Source organism: Scomber scombrus, chromosome 13, assembly GCF_963691925.1.
Source record: "Scomber scombrus chromosome 13, fScoSco1.1, whole genome shotgun sequence".
Lineage (NCBI taxonomy): Eukaryota > Metazoa > Chordata > Actinopteri > Scombriformes > Scombridae > Scomber > Scomber scombrus.
In genome coordinates, this window is record NC_084982.1 from 2639745 (window position 1) to 2662931 (window position 23187).

General features: G+C 41.1%; 1 protein-coding gene across 1 annotated transcript in view; it reads right to left on the reverse strand.

Moving 5' to 3' along the window:
- Positions 1-1947: 1947 nt before the first annotated feature.
- Positions 1948-23187, reverse strand: part of tbx15 (T-box transcription factor 15) — a 36388-nt gene continuing 15148 nt past the window's right edge. The window contains exons 4-8 of the mRNA XM_062431368.1: positions 18779-18950; positions 12802-12969; positions 12250-12314; positions 6498-6595; positions 1948-2863 (exon numbers count right to left, since the gene is read on the reverse strand). Of these exons, the coding sequence (XP_062287352.1) occupies positions 2028-2863; positions 6498-6595; positions 12250-12314; positions 12802-12969; positions 18779-18950 (1339 nt within the window). The 3' untranslated portion in view covers positions 1948-2027. The remainder of the gene's footprint in view (positions 2864-6497; positions 6596-12249; positions 12315-12801; positions 12970-18778; positions 18951-23187) is intronic.

The following is a 23187-nucleotide window of genomic DNA, read 5'->3' on the forward strand; positions in this document are numbered from 1 at the left end:
GTTTTCCCCCCCCTGTCTTGGAGGTTCGAATGATTACAAGGGGATTTCTCTGTCTCTTTAAACAGGTGCCATATTTATGTGCATCAAGCACAACAGCAGTGCAGCTGAGTGCAGTTGGCACAACAGCTTTTATTCTTCATTCTCGTAATAAACAGAACCAGCAGGGAGAAAATTTGTCTCTTTTTTTTTTTGGGGTCTTTTTCTTCCAGTTCGGTTTATGATCGATGCATTGCGTCAGCGTTTGAAGCCCGCGCCTGTGATGTGGAGGAGAGCAGATGTGTGTTTTTATAAGCAGAGAACACTCTCTTGTGTGATTAATATTCATGTCATTCGTAGTTATTGTAGCCTAGAGGATGTGACTGACTCCACTCCCACAGTTATAAGCTCCAACTCTGCTCCAAAAGACCACATCATTTGTCAATAAATAAGCGAATCTGTAAATAGTTGTGTAATGTGGACCATCAAGCGTGTGAAAGCATCACTCTTTTGTTGATTATCTTCTGTAAACACCATAATCCGCTTTTTGTGCATATGCTGCAAATTATTTTCTGTGTCCAACTCCTGTTTCATAGTGTTTTTTTTTGGGGGGGGGATAATTCCTCCGTGGCGTATCACCAATAACAAAACATATTTTCCTGGTGATCTGAGTTGGAAAACGCAGTATGTCGTTACCTTTTCTAGAATAACTGCTCTTTAATATCAAATTTATTTTTTTTAAAAATCACGTAACAAAGAGAAAAAAATCAAAACCATGTACATGAATTAAAACGTTTATTGAGCTTTTTTATGTGCTTGGCACCTGTATTTACATTTTTTTTTTTTTTAAATGCCTCCAAAAAAAAAAGAAGAATTATTTTGCTATTTCCCTTTTTTTCCACACATTTTTTAATAACAGATTGGCCTGTAAAATTGTTATATTGCTCAGCACTTAAATACACATCTCTACAACACACCAAAACTTACTTTAATTACTCTGTTTTGCTATTGCTTCTTTTATAACTTTTCACACAACAACTTTTAAGCTTATGTTATTGAATTGCATTCTCCATCTTATATATATATGCTTAAAAACATAATCCACTCAAAAATAGTGAAGCCATTCCAGTCTATGAGGAAAAAACGGATGATGATGATGGTGATGATGATGATGATGATGATGATGATGAACGTTGTGTGGTGGTTTCCTGAATTCTCCAGGAAGCGTGTAAGCCTGCCGGGATTTTTCAGGATGAAGAGTTTCTCAGTTAACCTGACCTCCAAATGATTTAAGCTTTACTGCATTGGTGTGTTGTGTTCACCCTGTTTGACACATCCGCCGGCCACTGCAGCATCCAGATACTTCATCTCCTGCATGTATGTGGAGCAGTGAGTCATTCAGTGCTCTTGTCCAGTTGTCCCTTTCATTCCAGCCAGAAAAAAACTTCAGACCCTGATGGCGAACCGCTGACCCCCCCACCCCCACCCCCCCTCGACATTTCTAAAATGACACGGCACAAGTGCTTTGTGAAGTTTTAAAAAAAACAACTTCTGGCTCAAAGTGAAGATTCTTTGGTTACATGATGTCATGTCCGGACGGCCTTTGAGTCCCGAAAAAAATCAAGAATGAGTCACTCAAAGAGGGCTGTTGCTACTATTGCACCATAACAGATTCTCAGGTTGATAAGCCCTTTTGAACCAGAGCATGTGGACTCCTTAACCTTCTTACACTGATCTGAGAGTCAGTTAGAGAATCAGGTTGCTTTATTAATAAAAGAAAATTAAATAATAGTTTTGACTCCTTCTATAATGCTTTTTTAAGTGGAGGAGTGTCTTGAAAAACTAAAACATGAGATGATATCCTTTTTCTGAAAGGGTTTGCTTTGTACCTCAGTTCTGTAACACTTCATGTAAAAACTCCGGTTCAACATCAACACTGTAAAACATTGTTGTCTTCGCACCGGGCTCGTCGTTTTTTTTTTTTTTAGATTTGCTTTTCAGCTGAAAGACTTTGGACATGGAGAACTGTGAGGGCTCGCTCCCTGTTTTTTTTACACCATGTGCATTGACATCTGAGAGGTGGAACTATACTGACGGCCGTCGCAGGAGCCGCCGCCTTGCTGACCGCCGCTGGTGTTGCCGATCATGTGCATAGTGTCCATGCCTCCGTTGGACAGGTACTGGCGTTCGGCGAAAGCCCCCGCGGGAGAGGAGGAGCACAGCAACCCTCCCTGGGGCTTCTCGGGGCTGGCGGCCAGGCGAGGAGAGGTGGGGAAGTTGTATCCGTACAGGTTGTAAGGGTTGTGCAGGGAGAAAGCATTATAGGAGCCCTGCTGCACGTGGTGGTGGCTCCCGCTGAACATGTGAGCGGAGGAAGGTGAGGATCCAGATGAAGAGGATGAAGCGGTGCCGGAGCTGCCCCCCGCCTGCATCACATACTGAAGCTGCGAGGCTGGGAAGGAGCCCAGCTGACCGCTGTAGGCATCCATCTTGCCTCCGGCGCTGCCGCCGCCACCGCCGCCGCCGGTCAGTGAGGCGTGCGGGCCACCCTGCATGCCGGCGGCAATCAAGGAGGAAGTCCTCTGTGGTAGGAAGGATTCAGAGGGTTGAGAAGAAGCCACAGCACCCCCTGCAGCCTGGAGGCGTCCGTAGGAACTGTCGGCCAGGCCGCCGTAACCCTGCAGGGCCGCCATGTTGCTGCGGGCGCAGGCTGGGTACTCAGACAGCCCCAGGTTGCAGAGCTGGCTCTCCCTGCAGCCTACATTAAAGGTGTTGGGGGCAAGGTGGAAGGTTGGAGGGGAGCAGGAGGGGGACAGGAGGTGTGCCGCACCAGATGGGGACGGGGTTCCTGTGCTGGAGGTCGTGGGAGAAGTTCCTGTGCTTCCACCTGGAAAACACACAAACAAAGACAGTGACAAATAGAGTTCTATTTGACAGGTGCTTTTATCTTCTTATCACTCTCACTCTCTGTTGGTTGACAGAGAAGTTGGTCTGGAAGTTGGTCACCTGTTCCATGTATCACAATTCTTTAATCTGTTAAAAATGATTCTTTGCTTAAGCAGTGATGAGCAGGGCTGTGGTGCTCAGGTCATAATCTTATTTAAACAATATGTAAGCATCCAAATGTTCATAATGAAAGTTCATACATTGAATTGTACTAAATGTTCTTCAATTTTTGTTCTTGTTTTCCCCTCAAATTGCTAAGAAGAGTCATTTGCCATGTTTGTTTTGGTGTTTTTTTTTCTAAAATTTGATATGATGGGAAAGTGACATGAATCCCTGAATGCCCACCTCTGACCTCTGATCTTTGACATTTCTGTGGAGGGCTGCAAGAAACAGAAACAGTTTCCTGTGGGGAACTATTAATCTGTCAGTGCTAGACCTCCACATCCTCTCTACACAGTGACAGTGTGGGTGAAAACAGTTTAAACATATTCTCGTATGTTTCACCATCAGCATGTTGTAGCTCCAGAAGGAGGCAGAACACTATTTCCCAGCGGTCCACATGCACTGAGTAGTAGCAAAATTAGGGAATTCACCTGTCACCGAATTTAATATACAACGACTCCCACCCTCAGACTAATTGGCACTCTTTGAAACCGTGCTGGAATACGAGATTATGAACCGTATCGTAAAATACGACCATGTCTGGTCAACAGAGCTGCCCCCACATCCGCAGTTCTTCCTTCAATAAAAAGCCACCAGCTCTGAGTTTAGACATGTAGTGTAATGATTCAGATGAAGAGGGAAGGGGAAGGAAAGGAAATATATATACTATATGACCAAAAAAAAAAAAAAGGATGTTGGCACCGAGTGTGTCCACTAAGCCAAACCTTTCAGAGTGAAATGATAGCTGTGGGATATCAATCGCATATTTCTCTATTAATGAGAATTTGGCGTGGGTTCATCTTGCTGCTGGAGAAATTCGGTTTGAAATCAGAATGAGGAGGAGGCATAACTAAATGATCCAGGACTCGCTTGGCTGGGGTTCTGATTTTGCACCATATGCCTTCGATAATATCACTACAGCGCTGTGCTCAAGGAGACGAGGAAAAGGGGGTTGGGGGGGGGGCTTGCAGGGAGGGAAATAAAGAAAAGGGGGGGAAAGAGAAGAGAAAGCAAGGTAAAGTAGAGAAGAGAAAAAAGAAAAGAAAAGAAAAGAAGAGAGGAGGATAGTTTGGTGATGTCATGTTTTCCTTTAGTTGGAAGGGCTCGAGGTGCTTCAATGCCGAGGGGGAATAGCTGATTACTTGAAGGGGAAAAGGGGTGTCTGGTGCCTTAAGGGCAAGTCCACACACACATACACACACACACACACACACACACACACACACACACACACACACACACACACACACACACACACACACATAGCCGTGTCCTCTCAGGGTGACACAGGGTTCATTGGCGGCGCAAGGACTTTAATTAAATCCTAATCACTTTGGAGGAGTTTAATGATAACAAACACATGTCCACCGGCTCAGACAAAATACGGAGCGTCACGTCATGCCGACCTCCAGAGGTAACAGAGATAGGGGTCAGGGAGGAAAAAAATGGCACGTTGCTTTATAACAGCGGCGAGGCCCTTGATAAGAGCCATGACTAAGATCTTGTGCCGACGCTGGAGCGGAGACAAAGGGAGGTGGCCCGACCGACGCTGACTCATGTCGTGAAGTCGTCCAAGAGCCACAGGGATTGTTTAACGATTTTTTTTTTATATTTTCGAGGGGCTGTGCGCGATGTGAAAAGTTCAACAGACACAAAGCCGACCTGCCAGGAGCAGCGTATGGCCAAGCTCAAATGAAGGACAACCATAGCGGATGCTAGTGCGTGGTGATATATGCAGGGAAAATATGCATCAGGAGAGTTCAGGTTGGGACAGCACATGCACCAGGGTCATCTAATTAACTCTGTACAATGGAGAAAGTCCATTGTAGAGTTTTGTACTGATAACAATTGTTACTTAACTTTTTTTTCTTCAATCACTATTTATGATGTAAAGTCAGTCCTTTCTGAGAATTAGCAGGGATATTGGATTAGAAATGTTCTTAAAGCAGATTGACTCAAAGAGATGTAATAATAACTTAGAATAATTACCATAATTTAAGCACAAACCTATGATCTGAGTATTAAGTGTTAAAAAAGGACATTAATACCAAAATGGTTCTTGAAGTGGTCTCTGATTCACAGTGTGTGTAAAAAAAGAGGAATAGTCTAATCTCACTATTATCCAATTTAGTGGAAGAGATCCTGATCGGTGACTATTCTAATCATGGGTTTCAGTTTCATTTCTTCGTGTTGAGAGCAGACAGTGCTACAACTCACGCACAAAGATTTTTATCATGTGAGGCTTATTTGGAATGATAAAGATCAGAGGGGTTCAATGAGCTCTAATGTGTCTGTTTGAGGTCTGAAAAGTCTTCTGACGTCAGGTGACTGACTGTAACACTGAGGATTGTGCACAAATAATTCTAGTATGATCAATATTTATAATATAATAAATAACAAGTACTTCAAGATGTTGTATAGGAGTCATGTGGTAGCCTATAGACTGGAATTGCAATGCTCCCTGAATATCTGGGATTTTTTTTTTTTTTTTGGTTTGCTGGTGGATTTAATGTTTTTCCTCCAATGGGTAAAAACCTGAAGGCATGTGGTCATGTGGTCAAACAGCGGTGTTGTCAGGTTCAACCTTTAAATACTGTTCAGGGTCAAATTTGACCCATTTTTACATTTGGGAGCTGTAAAAACACCATAAAAACATTTATTTTAGCTGGACTTTTCCTAACCCTAACCCTAACCCTAATCCTAACCCTAATCCTAACCCTAACCCTAATCCTAACCTTAACCCTAACCATTACCGTAACACTAATCCTAACCCTAACCCTAACCCTAACCCTAACCCTAATCCTAACCTTAACCCTAATCCTAACCCTAATCCTAACCCTAACCCTAACCCTTACCCTAACCCTTACCCTAACCCTTATCCTAACCCTAACCCTAACCCTTACCCTAACCCTAACCCTAACTCTTACCCTAACCCTTATCCTAACCCTAACACTAACCCATGGACACACAGTATACAAACATGGAAATAATTGTTTTTTTTTTGTGTGCAGCTGATACACATGTTTATATCTGAAAATGTACAAATGTGACAAAATTAAAAATCAACATTCAAACATGTTGCTGTATTCTTCATATTCTATAATACGTTCACCTGGACCATAAAATAGTCATAGTGTTTTAATCAAACATGGAATAATGACTGATGGGGAATTAATGAATGTGAATTGGTGTAGAGACTAATTATGAGTCAGAATATGATCAGTATGTAAGGATTAAGCTGTCAGTCCTCCATGTAGACATACATCACACATGACACACACAGATGAATTTCTACTTTCAGAACTACTGGATGTTTTTTCACCTTAACTATCCTGCTCTAAATCTCTATATCCACAAATAAAGTCTTATAGAAAAATGAGCATATCATCAGAGATAATATGCATTTTACACACCTTGCTGTTTCTGCATATTGGTGAAATCTTCAAACGTGAGCGTCCTCACAGGAGGTCTCCAGAAAGCATAGGTCTCCATGATCGCCTCCAGGCCGGTCCTAGTCGAGGGGGGAAAAAAGGCAGAGAGACAGAGAGAAGAGAGAGAGAGAGAGATTTATTTTAACATAAGCAATACAGAACAGAAACAGAAACAGCAGGAGAGAAGAAGAAAGAAAAGAGACAGATGACATGAACAGAGACAAGAGCGGGACCGAGACCGATCCATTTTATTTGTCTTAAAATTGATTTTAAGATTGTATTGCATGTTGGCGTTGTCATGCTCCTACTTTTATATATGTGATAAGCTTATTCATTGTGAGCTTGAGATCTCCTGGCAGGGATCTACTACTGCTTCCCTCAACCCGCCTGTCAACAATCCAGCCTCAAAACACATCTTAATCTCATGGCTACGTAAATAAAAGTTAAAAATAAAAATCTCGAGAATTTCAACAATGACTACAGATTGTATATCGGTGTGTGTGTGTGTGTGTGTGGAGATGTGTGTGTGTGGAGATGTGGAGAAAGAGGGATGCTGGTGTGACACTAACAGAGAATATAAGTGAGAAAAAGCACACGATATATAGGCTGCAGAAAAAAAAAGGAAGTGTGCTGCTTTATATTTTTTTGGTGTGTATTGAGAGAGGTTAACGGTGAATGAGCCAGACTGAGAGAGAGAGAGAGAGACGGAGAGACACAGAGAGAGAGAGAGAGAGAGAGGGAGAGGGGGAGAAACTGGAGTCCTGCTCAGAGGAAACTGGAGCCATTAAAAAGGGGCAGGTTTTTACTGTGCACATAAATCTGGGTGACGTTTCATCTTGAATCTGTACATGGCTCTCCTTCCTGCTTGATTTACTTCCCCATGCGGCACTCTCAGCCCCCCGTCCCATGAAACCCCCCCCCCCAAGCCTCCACCCTCCACCCACCATCACCGCCGCTTCTCGCCATGTTATTTTAGGGCCACTAATTCCCTGGCCGTGGCAGCTCGTTAGTGCACCACGCTAATCGGGGACCCGGCCCCTCGCCATCACTGCATTCATTCATACTCTTTCGACACTGCCGCGGGACCAAAACCCAACAAATGAGCTGTATCCCTCCGCTACAGGCCATAAAGACAGGTCACCAGACACAAGTGACGACACCACCGCAAACTTAAAAACTTGGGAGGGTTTTTTTATATTAAGAGGGCCACTATAAAAAAATCTGAAAAAGGAAAACACGTCGGTGCTTAATTTGAGAATTAGCAGCGCAGACTTGCCCTTTCTGTTAATTTTAAATTTCCTCTTTATGTGGAACTAGCTGGTCAGGTCATACAGCAAACAGGCTGCAGTCACTTTACGGCTAAAATCCAAACCATACTGCAAGTGGGTTTTTTTTATTATTTTTATGGTTGTTAATGTCACTCAAATACAGCAGTAATATAAAAGACATGATTGACAGAGTAATGATAACAAAAGATGTCACACCTGTTCTTTTAGTCGCACTACGTGAAGTAAAAAGTCACTTATTAAAGGATTCTTACGTCAAATATTTCCTTTAGATTACTAAACTTCTTCATTTTTGTTTTTTTTGGTGTATTCAGATTTTTTTGTTTCTGCAACAGGCGACAAGAAATAAGTCTTAAACTTTGACTCAATGGTTGTCACACACACACACATATCTCTCATATCTTATATATCTACTAAGAGAAAACAACTTTTTCTTATTTCAAGACTTGGACCAAACCTATAACTAATACAAACTAAATAAAAACTGCAAATATCTTCTTTCTTTTTCTTTTTTTACATCAAATTATTTAAAGGTGCAGTTCATTTGCTGTGGAAACTAAATCTAAATAAGTGGTATAATCTCATAATGTGGTGTGCTGGTGTTAAAAATTGCAAAAGTACAGTATTAATATATATTACACACTTTTTCCCATTGTGTAAAAAAGGGATGTTTTACCGTTTTGAGTCATTTACCAAAACTTAAATGGCACCAAAGTGTTAACAGGTGTTAAATAATAAGATGTATTTGTTGTCATGGCGACAGGACATTAATAAGGGAAGGGGTTACAAGCTGCTTATCTCTTACTTTATTTAATTTCTTTTAACTGATAATTTACTTTATTTATTCATGTGTATTTGAGTTGTATACATTTAATGACCTGAATTAAACTAAACTAAACGACCTGTGCTCTCTCTTATTACGTGATATGCATCTTGTGTGTGTTTCTTTGTAATGTGGTGCTTTAATGAGACTAAAGCAGCAGAAAGAAGAGGATACAGAACGATGCGGTCTGACAGGGTGGAACACTTTTATTCAGCTCACTTTTTAACCTCACTTAAAGGAAAAGTGAAGGAAATAGTTAAAAATAGCCGGTGTGTGTGTGTTGGTGTGTGTGTGTGTGTGTGTGTGATTAAAACCAAAGTGGTTGGAGCACAGACAGCACAGATCATAAACGGAGCTCAGAGAGAGTTGAGTCACACGAAGATGACATTCTTTCTCCGTCATTCATTCGCTCGCTCTCAGCCACAGCTCTTGGCTCCACCGTCCATCACATATCTTCATGTTTCACACAATAACCCTACGAGGTTAGAATCGGTCGGATTCGTAATATTGACGCGCACCAAAACTCACCAGGGTAGCTGGAGCGAGCTCAACGCGTTAAAAAAAAAAACAGCACTCGACCAGGTGAGACCTCGCTGCCAAAAAAACAGCACAGACTCAAGAAGAAGAAAAAAAAAAGGAAGCAAATAAAAGCAGAAGCAAAGACACCACTCTGTCATGTCTCTCACATGAACATTTGGTGCAAAATTAAGGTTTTCATTTTCATTTCCCCCCCCCCCCCCCCCCCCCCCAACTTTTCTACTCTATCTGTTCAAGTGTGGCAGTCATCCATGTGAGTGACAGTTATCCAGTAAGCAACCAGGACCCCCGAAACTGAAGCAGCCGTCATTCATTTGATTGTTTACATCTGGGTTTTTCTTTTTGTGACATGTCAGAATGTCTTCTGTGGAGAAGGGCGTACGAGAAGAAAAAAGGGGGGAGCGAGCGAATGGATGGCTTTGGAAGCCAATCACAAAACACACAGATCCCCCCCTTTATTAAAGCAGCTGCACCTGGATACCAACAACAATGAGATGGAGGCATCCACATCAATGATTATAGTAGTTTTTGAATTGTCTCTTTTATTCGTTAGTTATCTTTGTTTTAATCTGTTTTTATTCTTTCCGCCTGTTTTTATTAACTGTAAAACATCTTATATTGCATTTTTTTTGCATGCAATGTGTGATGTAATTACATTATGATTGTGCTTGAATGTATTATGATTATTATTATTGCCAAATGTAATTGTCATTTATATCCACAAAATTGTTTTTTTCTGAGTAAATATGTGAAAATATGAGAGAGAAATAAGATAAATTCCAGCTGTGGTGTTAAAAACAAATAAATTGGGAGAAAGAACTTAAAAAACAATCTGTCTTTATATTTGATGTTTAACAGACACTCAGTGGTCACTTCCAGTGTGCGAGCGATTAAACTCCTAAATCACTAAAATTATGCAAATGCAGCAGTACAGAGGTCAAGGGTCAGAGCTGCAGCTCATTAGCAATATTCATGACTGACTGAAGTTAAAAAAGCAGCTCTAGACATGAAAGTGTGAATCTGGGAATAACTCGAAAAGGGTTTTTTAAGGTGACAGAAGCCAATTTAGAAATGATCCGAGGCCTCCCCGCTCGAAATCCGAACAAAACAAACCCCACAAGGGAAGAGGAGTAGGAATCAACGAGCGGTACGTGAGGATAAATTCATTGTCTCTCTCTCTCCCTGGACAAATATCTCATTCGCCGTTATCTTTTCATCTGTAGCTTTTCTGCAATGAAATTCTAATGCCAGTTCATAAATCAAACAGTCTATTGTTTGAAAAACGAAAAAAGATGTCTCAAATATCTGTGTGCCAAGAAATGCGGACCAGATGAGGGGGCTGCTTTCATGTGCGGAGGGGTCTGGTGGTTCAGTGCAACCGCCCCCCCCTCCCCCTCCTCCCACACCCACCTCCCCACCCATCCCCTCCTCCACAAATGTTATATATGATAATTCAAAGACTGGGAGAGACAGAGAGAGAGTGAGAGCGCGAGTGAGACGGCGCAGAAAGAGGAAGGAAAAGGAAGAAGAAGGAGAAGGAAACTTAAGGAAAGGAAGAGAAGGCGAGGGAGCGTCATTACTCACAGAACCTAACTTGTTTAATAAGATTTAGCCGCGTCACAAAAAAAAAAAAGGTGTGTGACGATCGGTAAAATGATTCATGATCCTACAGCGGCAGTGACCAATAGGAGCCCTCTGTCTGGCTGACATCACAGCACGCGATGACAACACAGCTGATGCAACAGCTGAAAGAGCAAGCAGGAGGATCAGACCGGTCGGGTGTAGTTTTTAAAAAAAATCTGTGTCACACATTTTGACCGTCACAGAAAATAGCTTTACACCCTTTATTTCTCTCTCTCTCTCTGTCTTCATACATGTTGTGTTTCCGTGCTGTGTGTATGTTGCTTCCTGTCTTTGTGATCTTTTCAAATCCCCCCCCCACCCCCCCTAAAAAAAACCTTTTATAGTCCTATAATGATTGATGATGCATGACTCGCAGTCCTCACTGAATCTCATGCTGTGTTGGAGTGAGGAATGAAAGAATGCGTGTTAATAATCCAGTAAGAATTCATATGGTGATTTTCAGGTCCGAAGATGCGTTGACGTCTAGACTGATGTTGACTTTAGATGTTTTTTGAAAGACCATATAACCATTGTTTCAACCGCATTTTAATATATGTATAATAATATAGAGAAGGTGCAATAATGGCGCTCGCTGAGGCTGAGGTGCACACCCTTAAAGAAGCAACTAGAAGCTGTGGCTACAGTAGCTATGGAGATACCGTGTGGAGAAGGCAAAGGACTGTGATTGGTTAGTTTTCTCCTAAAAGTCTGGTTAAAAAAAAAAAAACTGTTAACGGTGAAAACAACATCAAGCAAGCTGACTGTAAACCTGCTGCCTGCCTGCCACTATCATCCTATTACAGCATAGTAAATGCAAGAATGTACACACTGTTACTCTGCGGTGATCTAATTAGAGCACAAAATAGCCTGATAATGTACAACACATCTGTAACACATCTGTCCGGTGCTGTAAACAACAGATCAACAGGTGAAATCTGACACTGATTCCTACGGTGAAGGCATCTCAAAGCAGGATCACCGTACGACTTGTAGCATGAATCCATTTGTAAAGCAGCTAAGACACTGAGGTACTGAGGTTAAATAGTGAAACTGAGCTGAGATGAACTCTTTTTATCTTTCTTTCCCCCGCTTCTACGTTTTCACGCTCGAGTGAATTTCGAGACCTCACGAGCATTTCTATTTCTCGAGATGAACGAGACAATGATAGAGATAGGACAGATAGGTGGGGCGTACAAGTGACCACATCTACCAATGACTCCCTCTTTGTGCCTCAGATCTGAAGTGTTCCTCTTGGCAGCAGATATAGCAGCTGTTTTTATATGGAGCAACATATGGTACTAAGTGTTATCTACAGAGGATTATTTCCATATTAAAGGCCACAGATTTAGGAAAAAAAAAAAAAAAAAAGACAATGGGTTTTTTGTGGGGCGCATTACCAACACCCCAACGGACTGGACTGTGCGGCTGAACACTCAATGAGTAAACAGATGTTGTGCTGTCGTACCTGTTTCTGCCTGAGTCTCGGAAACCTTTGGCAAACGGGTTTCGGTCGATCTTTAGTCTGGTGATCTGCAAAGAAGAAAAGAGAAAAAATTGCAACTATTTCTGAGCCATTTTTTAAATAAAGAGTAGTAATATTTAAAAAACTGTTTGTTTTTTCACCCCTAAACTAATTGATAAAGAAACTTTACAGTGTTTACCACGCTATAAAAAATTGCCAAGTTAAGTCATCAAAAAGGTTTGCTCTAAGAATTCAATTAGAAACTGCCCACTTTTTTAAATTTTAATAAATAGTGATGCTCTGTCAGAGTCACACACAGCCTGGAGACAAACACCAATACACTCAAAACTGTAGTTATAAGCAAATAAACGTATAATGAAGTTTTGGATTTTCTAAAAAAAATACAGGTGTTCTTTCCATTTTACTATTTCTTGCAAAAACAATTGGGAAAAAAATGAGAGATGCCCAAAATGTTTAAAAGAATGGTTGAATTTGTGAAAGGATGTGAACTCAAAATGAATGCATGAATGTGATGATGTAGTAGAATAATCATACCTGCTGGTTCTGGTAAGCGGTGACAGTAGTGAAGACTGTCTCAGGGAAGCTGAAGGTCTTGACTCCCTCCCCGCTGGGCACCGGCTTGTTGGGCGACAGTTCGCTGCTGAAGTCCTTCCTGATGACATGAACGCGAGGCTGGTACTTGTGCATGGAGTGGAGGATGATCTGAAAATGTGGAGGGGAAAGAAAGAAGATGAGATGCAGCCAATAGCGGTAGAATTTTTATTAAAAAACAAAAAAAAAACGTAGAAGCTTACATGCTGCATATATACTGCAGTGACTATACAGCTTGTGTGCACGCCTGTGACTAAGTGTGTTAGTCATTGTTTTCTGTCTTTGTGAGAACATTTGGAAAATAAAAAGGGAAAAATTTGAGGGAAATCGTCCAAATTGAAAACATTTTACAAGTCCAGTTGTCGTTACTGGAGGCAAAACCAAACACCCCATTTTCAATTTATATGATTCTCCTTTTTGTTTTCTAATGCATCATTTTCTGTGAGGTTTATGCGAGTAGCTGTGAAAGATTAAGAAGTGAACTTGGTGACTGACGGCCCTCACAAGTTTAGTAGGATATCACAAACCTGTGTGTGTGTGTGTGTGTGTGTGCGTGTGCAAAAAAATGTGAACTCTCAGCCTTTATTTGTCCTCTCCACAAGCTCACAACACACACACGCGCCTCCTTCCATAACAGCAATTAGCTCGGCCGAATCTCTATCGCAGCGACACGACGCCGAGCGGAAACCGAGCTCACACTGCAGTGACGCTTGCGGGAGGGCCGAGGATTATTTCACAGCAGAGCGGAGGCGTCAGACGGTGTCGGCCCCAGCCTAGCCTCAGGGCCTCAGTCTGCTCTTGATTAATCTGAGGGTGAGAAAACCTCCCCAGAGCCAAACAGCCCCAGCGCCCCTCCTCTACACTACAACAGAGGGGGTCATTTCAAACCAGGGCCGTGGGGGGAAACCGGCACAGTTTCAGAAACACTAGATTCAATATCCCAGGCATCAAATCTCAAACACAGACACACACACACACACACACACACACACAAATTAGGACTGGGTTTCTGCATATACACACACACACATACACACACACGCACATGAATGATCTAATCTGCAATCCTCATTTCTAAAATTTTGTCTCCATCTGTGTCGCTCAGCGTTTATTTCTGTGGTTTTTTTCCCGGCACGCTCAGCCCAGAGAACACCTGTCAATCAAACGGCGTGGGCGGTGCTGTGGTGTCTATTTCCTCTGGTGCTCAGTAGATGTTGCGCAAAGTTGTGTTTTTGCAATGAAAGACTTAAAAAAATATATACATATATCTCTCGACTCGTCTGTATGAGTTTCACATTAGAAAAGAAGTACTTTAAAAAATATAAGTGGGTTGTTTGTCAAATGGTTAAAAGAGCATTTGGAAAAATTGAAAGCAGCCAATCAAATGTAAGAGTTTTGTTAGTTTTCAGTTTGGAAAGTATGAGGATAGTGTATTTTTTTTTTAAAAGGATAGAGATCTTGACAACACATTTGTATTATCTGGTCAGCCAAGGTAGCTAAACTTCAATTTATTTAAATCTTTTCACACACACAGGTACACACACACAGGTACACACACACACACACACACACACACACACACACACACACACACACACACACACACACACACACACACACACATTCTCTCACAGCTGCCTTACTGCCCAGAGGAGTCATGCTTCTAGTCCCCAGCCAGCCTGAGGTGATGTAAAGTCAGAGCGGATCACACATCGACACGCTGAACTCAGAACAAACGACAGAGGGAGCAGCCAGAGGACATCAGCTGACAGTTGTTCACGCTCAAATACAATTAAGCTAAATAAGTAATGTTTTCAGTTTCACGGTAGATAATGACGTCCTTTGAAAAAATCCTCCTGGAAATTCACACCAGGAAAAAAACACAGGCGACACATCTTTCACATAACAGATGTTTCGAAAAAAGTCGATTACATTTTGTTTATGAAGCTTTTTTTTACACAACATCGTGGCCTAAATTGATTTTTTTAAACATAGCTGATTGAAAGAGTGTGATCCAACTGATGATTTAGTCTTTAGATCGGTGTCAATGCTTCATCTGTGGAATCACAAGCACAAGTCCAATAGGAGTGTCCTGCTTTATGTCATCAGTAGTAACAGTGTTGAAGGTATATAAGCAGAGCTACAACGCATCACATATAAAACCGCTGTTCTGTTCTGTTCTATGAAAAACTCGCAGCTCTGAAAGATCCGCTTCATCGGATTGAATAAAAAACAGACGGGTTTTCCGAAGCACGCTGTGAAGTCACAAGATGTCTTCAGTGGAGTTTTAAAAGTTACGGACTCACACAACAGCATTGATACATTATAGTGCGATGGATCATTAACAACAAAGCAACTATAAAACAAAAGAAAAAGTTAAAGAAAGAAAGAAAAAAAAAAAAAAAAAAAAAGCTTTTGGCCAGTCCAGGCCAGCTTCAGCATTTTTATTAGCTTTTCCCATAGACCGGAGAGGACAGACAGGAAATAGACGACAGGCGAGAGTGACAGCATGAGGCGGATCTGAGGATGAAGCCCGAGGCTAACGAGTCCAGCCGGGCACCGAGGAGTCCCAGAGACAGAAACGGGTTTTGAAAAAAAAAAAAAAAAAAAAAAAAGCTCTTACTGTATAACTTATGGTACAGTAATGTCCTCTCTGTACTGGCCTGTGTGCAGGCTGGAAAAGCTTTGGCCATGATGCGATGATAACTTCAAATCCCTGACAGAAAAAAGTTTGGTGTTGCTGAAGTGCGGTGCTGCTGATTGTTTTTCTGTAGAACAAAAGGTCATACTGTAAATGTTGTAGGAAGCCAAAAAAAAAAAAGTCCTATTTTCCATCTGCTTGTGAACTTTTTCCCCGTTTTTTATACTGAATTCATACTGTGTCTGCTATATGTTAAACTCATCTACATGTCAGAGGTAAACACTGTACTATATATATAGTAGTTAGTTATATATAAAGCTATTTTGCAGATAAAGATTTACTTAATATTATTATGAATAATTCATATTAGCTCCAGCTTAACCAGCTACAATATTAAAATGAAACTTACAAAGTTAAGCATCAGTAATAACAACCCATGTATTATAATAGAAGATATAAACAGCTACAGGGAGCATTTGTCTGCATAATGGATACTTTAATTTTGATACTTGAAGTACATTTGTTGATAATACTTCCATCCTTCTTCTGTAAAATATTAAAATAACTTGTTGCAATGCTACTTAAACGTAAGTGATTCTGATACTTATTTCAAAAATGACTACAATGGAAATAAGAGATTAGACATGATAGTGTATTATAATGAATCAGTAATGAAATAAGTTAAGAATAAGTATAAATAAATATAAATAAAGCTTTTTTACCTAGAGTTAAATATACAATATGTCTCTCTGAAATGTAGCAGAATGGGAGCATAAAGTAGCATTAGTTAGAGTACAGTAGTAGTAGTAGTAGTAGTAAATGTATCTCTCCACTTTTATTCGTTTTTTTTAAATAGGAGAGAGTAAAAAAAACAATTATCCTCTTGTAGAGAAATGCGTCATTAGACCTGCTGTTCAACTAGTAAAATTGTCACTCTTGTCTTTGTTGGCTTTTTTAAGGTTTTATTATAGTATAAATGCAACTATCAGTCAAACCTGCAAATCTCATCTCAAATGACAAAGTCATAGGAGCACTGTTTGTCTGCGTGAGACATAATAAATGTGTTTTTTTTTTTTTTTTTTCACAGACTCTGCTTCTGTTGTGCTCTGTGACGTCTGGTGATTCATGACGGTGTCTGTTTCTGATGAGGCAGACGTTTCGCGACACCGCAAGTCGATAGGATGAGCGAGAAGCGGTGAGGTTTTCCCACACAGGAAGCTCCGAAAATGAATTTCCTTTGGCCTCTAAACTCCTTCAGGGGAAACAAAGCCCTTAAACTAAGCAGCGGGAGAGGAAAGACAAGCTCTCCTCGCTCTGAGACGGCGCTTGCATGTGAATCCTCGCCCACTATCACCCATATGTTATTACATTTGTCACCACGGAGATGATGTGATCATCTGCGGAGCGTTTGACAGAGCGGGAAACCTGCCGGCGACGGGCCGCTTTCTAAAAACGTGCAAACCGGAACGCCGCCATTTTGTCGTAGCGCTCGGAAAAGCTCTCGCGGTCGCGGCGGTGTATCCGTGCTGCTTTTCTAATCATCGTATCACCTGGCATCTCAGCGCCCAACGCTAAGCCGAAGCAGAAATTGATTTATAGCAGCTCCTCACCCCGTTTTCAACAGTATATCAGAGCGCAGCAGTCGTAGCCGTCTGCTAGATCGTCACTACGGGAGTCGCTTCATGCAAACTTCACGCACTCTTTTCACATTGAGGTCGGGTTAGAGCACAGAGAGCAGATCCTCTCCTGTTTGCACCATTCTCCATCATTTACTAACTACACAAACAGCTGAATCCCTCCTGGATGTGCTATTAATTAAACCCACCTTTGTTTCCACAGACGAGTATGACACTGGAATTGATGCTCTAGAGTAGTTATGCACCTTTTGCAGAAAAGATTATATATAAAGTCGGACTTCAAGTTTCCATTATTCAGATTTTTATGATCTTAAAGCGTTTTTTTTTCTTCTTCTTCTCTTTTAAGGGCCATTCAGGATTCATTATTTAGAGACACTTGCAGCCTCTTACTTTCCAGTTGTATTTTCTTTGCATTCCTTTCAGATTGAAACATAAGGGGCCAATCAAAGCTAATAATGAGAAGCTAACCTAGTTTCCTTTCACCTTATATTTGTCCCTTTCCAAGGAAACCCCTTTCCTAACTACGGTGCAAATAAGGGACTCACTTTAGCCGGCTGCCCCACTTGCTCATACACATAAGGAAAGGCAGTAAATCCAACAAATTGTGGTCTAACTTGTTGCATTACAGTTAAATATGTCACCTCTGAATTCTACATTTCATATTTAAAGCAGCCAAGAACCAATAAGAGACTTACTTTAGCTCACCACCTCTGTTAATGACCGGATACGAGCGAGGCAGTAAATCAGACAGATTGCGGTCAGGCTTAAATTTTGGGGCTCAATGCGGCTGCTGGAGTGTACTACAAATCAAATCCAATCATTAAGTGCCTTTAACGAAACCGTTTCAGTACAAAAAAATGCTTCACAGAGCCATGGAGGAAATGAATATTATATATTTAAACAAGGGCAACCGTTCAAATCCCAGACCTCTAATATCGCTCCACGCTAATCCACAAAAAGCTAATAATAATCGGTCGGGGGGTTGGAACATCTTCAAAAAGAGCAGCGCGTTAGCGTGGGAGGGCAGTGTGTGGCAGAGCAGACCGTCACGTATCGCAGAAAATCAATTCTGAAGTCTCATGGCTCCGCGAGTCATGAAATTCACCCAGCGCATGAAGAGCCGTGTCAACTTTCCTTTCAAGCGAACGCATCAAAAACATTTCTTATCCAAAAAAGTGCCTCACGGCTCCCAAGAAGTGCATCCACTTTTACCATGAAATAAGATGAAACTTAAAGCACAAATGAAACTAATGGATCACAGCTTCAACATTTTAAAACCCCAAAAGTGTTTCAGCTGCAAAAGCCATCATCTTTGTTGCAGGACTGTGTTCATTGCCAGCGATTAAAAAAAAACAAAAAAAACATTCACATCTGATTGGTGTGTGAGTTGAGAGGGGTTTTCCCATGATGCAGCTTATTGAATACTTCTGATGAGTTACAGCTTAATCAGTTTATTAAGTGAAAAGTAATATAAGTGATGCGTAATTTATTATTTCTGCTCCCTCTGTCAGGGGAAGCATGGACATATTTTACATCAATTATTCCGTCTTTTTATAGCGACACGTGCTTTAAATATGTGACGCAAAAAATAAAAACTAACCATTGCAACGTGTAAAAAACGCACAGTTAGAGAGTTTCTTACATGTCCCTGGTCGTCCAGCTCGTTGTTGGTGAGTTTTAACTTGTCGAAGCTGACCACCTGCCTCATCCAGGTGTCTCCTGAGGCCAGAGAGTCCGGGTGGATGTAAACCCGCGGTGGCACCGGGGAGTCGGCGTTTCCCGCCACCATCCACTTAGAGCTGTGGTACACGTACCTGAAGGGGAACAAAGAGGGAAAGTGACTTGTCTGCAGACACACACACACACACACACAGGGTTAGGGTTAGGGTTTAAGACTCAGGAAATGGAGATCAATATAAGCAGCTGAATTATGCTGTAATAAGGAGGATAGATCCATCATAAATGAATGAAAAGAAGAACATGAGCGCTCACAGTGGATCACATGATACAACATGAAAAGTTATGCAGTTTTTTTGTGTGATGCAAAGATTACAGATGACTTTACATCCAAACTTAAAAATGTGGTAATTCACAAATCTTTAATATCTATTTTAGTGATGTTATCGGTCAGTTTTTGTAACTTGGGAAAAGTTTAAACCAACTTTGAAAACAAATCTTTTTCTATAAAATGTTGGTAATTGTAATAAAAACATTTTAAAAAGCTCATTAACCCTGTCACACACAGTGATTACTACAGTGGACAGCTAATTAAAAGCTGTTTTCTTATATATCTACATGGATTTTGATGGCATAGTTGCACTCCAGCCACCACGGTGGACACTAGTGCGTCATCCCATACACTACCACTTCATCTGCAGCAACTTTTTGGGTTGTAAATGAGTTGATTTATATTATAATGTCATGTAAAAAAAAAAAAAAAAAAAAGACATTCAAATATGTTTTTTCATACCTAAACAGAAATAAAAACACATAATTCATGCATGAAAGGGTTAAAAACCATTTGAGTACACACATAATTCAAGTTCAGGCCCAACTATCCTCTGCATCCCCAAAATATGTCAGTTCAGTTACTTCATATGTTAATGCAAACCTGAAAATGAAAATGTAGTCAGTGTTTACAACACTTTCTTGTACTTTGCTGCATGCGTCCTCATGGACCTGACGCTCTTTCAAACACGTTCGCCAATCACATCTTTGTTCCTCACAAAAGTTTGGAGGGATCTCCCGCATTCGTATTCCCTCGTCGCTTTCGCTGTTTTGAAAACTCAATCGGAGCGGCGAGGTTACTTCGGGGTTATTATAAAAGCTTGTTTTGGATTTCTACGAGGCTGGAGCGCACCCTGCTTTTTTTTTCACTGGCTGGAAAACAAACTCCAAACACTTGGCCACGTTGCCACAACACCGGCTTTTTAAAAACTCATCTGCTGTTTCTTCATTGTGCTTGAAATTTTCTAACAAGAGCGACATAAAATATTCCATATGAAGTCACACACACACACACACACACACACACACACACATTCGGCGGTATAGTTTCAATTAAAGCTCGGCCACAATATTTGATGATGTATGTGACTGGGTACAATGGGTTGTATCGCCCATTAAACAGCAGGGAGAGAAAGAGAGAGAGAGAGAGAGAGAGAGGGATGGAGAAAGAGAGAGAGAGAGAGAAAGAACTTTACTGTTTTTCTTTAAAACAAGTCCACCAACCGACAGTCAAAATGATATATTCCACGCTGTTTAAGAAAAAAAAGAAAAGGAAAGTAAAGACCACAGAGAGTGTAGCAACACACACACTCACAGAGAGAGAGAGAGAGAGAGAGAGAGAGAGAGAGAGAGAGAGAGAGAGAGAGAGAGAGAGAGTGTGTGTGTGTGTGTGTATATAGAAGAGGGGAAAAAGCATATGAGAGAAATAAATATAAGTAGAGTGATAGAGGAAGAAGAGGAGGAAAGCAAGAAACACAGAATGGGCGAGCGAGGTACAGTGTAAGTGGTGGGTGGGGGGGGGAGAGAGAGAGAGAGAGAGAGAGAGAGAGAGAGAGAGAGTGGAACAGCTGTTTGCCTTTAGTTCTGGCCCGGCGCTCAGTTGAAAGTGTTTTATCTGAAGTGTCTCTGCCAAAGTCATCACTCACTCCTGAAACATGGACAAAACGCTCATTTGGTCCTTTTGTTATTGCCTCCAAGAGCTGCACCACCCCGTCACAAGCACACACACACACACACACATAAAGCCTATTTATATGAGGTCAATTAAAAAGAATTTTGTAGGAATCTGTGTCCGTGTCACTACTTCATTCACTCACTTCCTATATAAAAGACACTCTGTACTTTATAGTGAGCAGTATAGAGATATTAGAGGCTTATGGGTCATTTTGCTTCATCCCTGCAGGTGTAGCGTCACGCTACTAGCTTTTGCGTTTATAAAATATGACGCATTGCATTGTGGGGCTTGTAGTGTGTCGCTCAGGTTGACGTCTTGATTCAAATCTGTGTAATTTGTATGCATGTCGTTGCCATAGAAATAACAATTATAATCTCAATTGAAGTAAGGCCAGTTAACACCAACTTTTTTTTTTTTTTTTTTTTTTTTTTTTTACTGATTATTGGTTCTTCCAGCTATAGTTTGGAGTTGGAGAACACACTATCACACAGCCATCACAGAGATCCAGTTATATTCTCCACCTCCATCATTGAGCTAAATGAGGTTTCTGTGAGTTCTTAAGCTCCCCTGTTGGAAGTATGTTCACATTCAGTGATCTTAATTAAGCCTTCACTGGATGATGATGATGATGATGGTGATGTCTCAGCACCTCCCATAAATCAGTCAGCCAAATGATGCGGTCTTCTTCTTTTTTATTTGAAATTGCTGCAGAATCTCGTTTTTATTTGTCTTTTTTTTCAGCCGTGGAAGCTGCTCGTGCTTTCTTTTAAACAACGTGGAAATGAGAAACACACACTTAAGTTTAGTTTTAAGAGCTGGCCCGGCTAATTCCTGTTACCGCGGCGGCGTATCAGTTCAAATAAGAAGTGACATTTATTTACGCGAAAATGACATTTCTTACTGTTAAAAAGTGAAATACGGACGTAATGAACTACAGAGAAGGATCATTTTAACTACCTGTTTGGCATTTTTTACTATATGTAATACCGAACGCACACCTCCACGTACAGCTCTGACTTTTGACCTTAACACTCACACACACACTCATACACACACGCATGAAAAAGGGTGCCAGGCGTTTCTGTAATTTCCTGTTTGGAGTGCTGTTTAGGGTTACGCTCAGCGTAGCAGGGAAAGTGTTAAGGAACGAGGAAACTTTAGCCCCAAACACAACTGGAAATCTGATTAGTCCCCCCGCTTTCATCTTCCATAAATCTGCCATCTGGCACCGGCACGATCAATAAAGACTGGACTTTATGTGACACTCTTACTGGACAGATGGGGGTGAAGGGGAGAAAGGAGGAGTCTTTTCCCATTCTCAGCCAACACCAAACCATACAGCTGACAAAACCCAACTACAACACACACTCTGAAATATACTCTCTGTCTCTCTCACACACACGCACACAAAATTACACCCGCTGTGATAAACACACACACGCATGTTACGACTTAAAACACACACAGAGAAAGACACAAACCGGACAGAAAGTAAATACATGCTGTCAGTGTGTGTGTGTGTGTGTCTCACTCTCTCTCTGTGTGTGTGTGTGTGTGTGTGTGTGTGTGTGTGTGTGTGTGTGTGTGTGTGTGTGTGTGTGTGTGTGTGTGTGTGTGTGTGTGTGTGTGTGTGGGTGTGTGCATTCCCAGCTCATCACGAATATATTCAACACAGGCAGGCATGCATATAAACACACAGACACACACACACACACACACACACACACACACACACACACACACACACACACACACACACACACACACACACACACGCCAAACCCAGGCTGTATATTGGGTTACTGTACTGACAGAGTAAATATTGCTATTGAATTATCATTCAGGGTTGACTTGTGTGTGTGTGTGTGTGTGTGTGTGTGTGTGTGTGTGTGTGTGCGTATGTGTTCTGAATTTGTACGAGAGGACCAACAGCTCTGTGCGAGCGTGTGTGTGTGTGTGTGTGTGTCCTTGAATTTCAATACTAACGACAGCCAAATGTCCTCACAAAGACAGATACATGATGGGATGTTGTTAGTCCTCATTTCTACACAGAGACATTTCAGATAAGAATGAGTGTTTAAAGGATAGAGGTTAGAAATTGTTATTATTATTTTTTTTTATTTAGGGTTAATTGTAGTGTGTAGAGTAGAGTAAAACTGTAAAAACTGATTTTTAGTGTGTTTCATACATTGTTTATGCTGTGCAGAGTGATTTTACAGTGATTTTCTCATTTAAACTGTATAAATAGAGTGAAATAAAACTTTGACTTTGCTGTTGTGTGTGTTCTTTTAAAAATGTATAATTCATGTATTTCTATTGAATGAGGTCAGTTTGAAATTAGATTAAAGTTAGAGCCTAAATCAGATAAA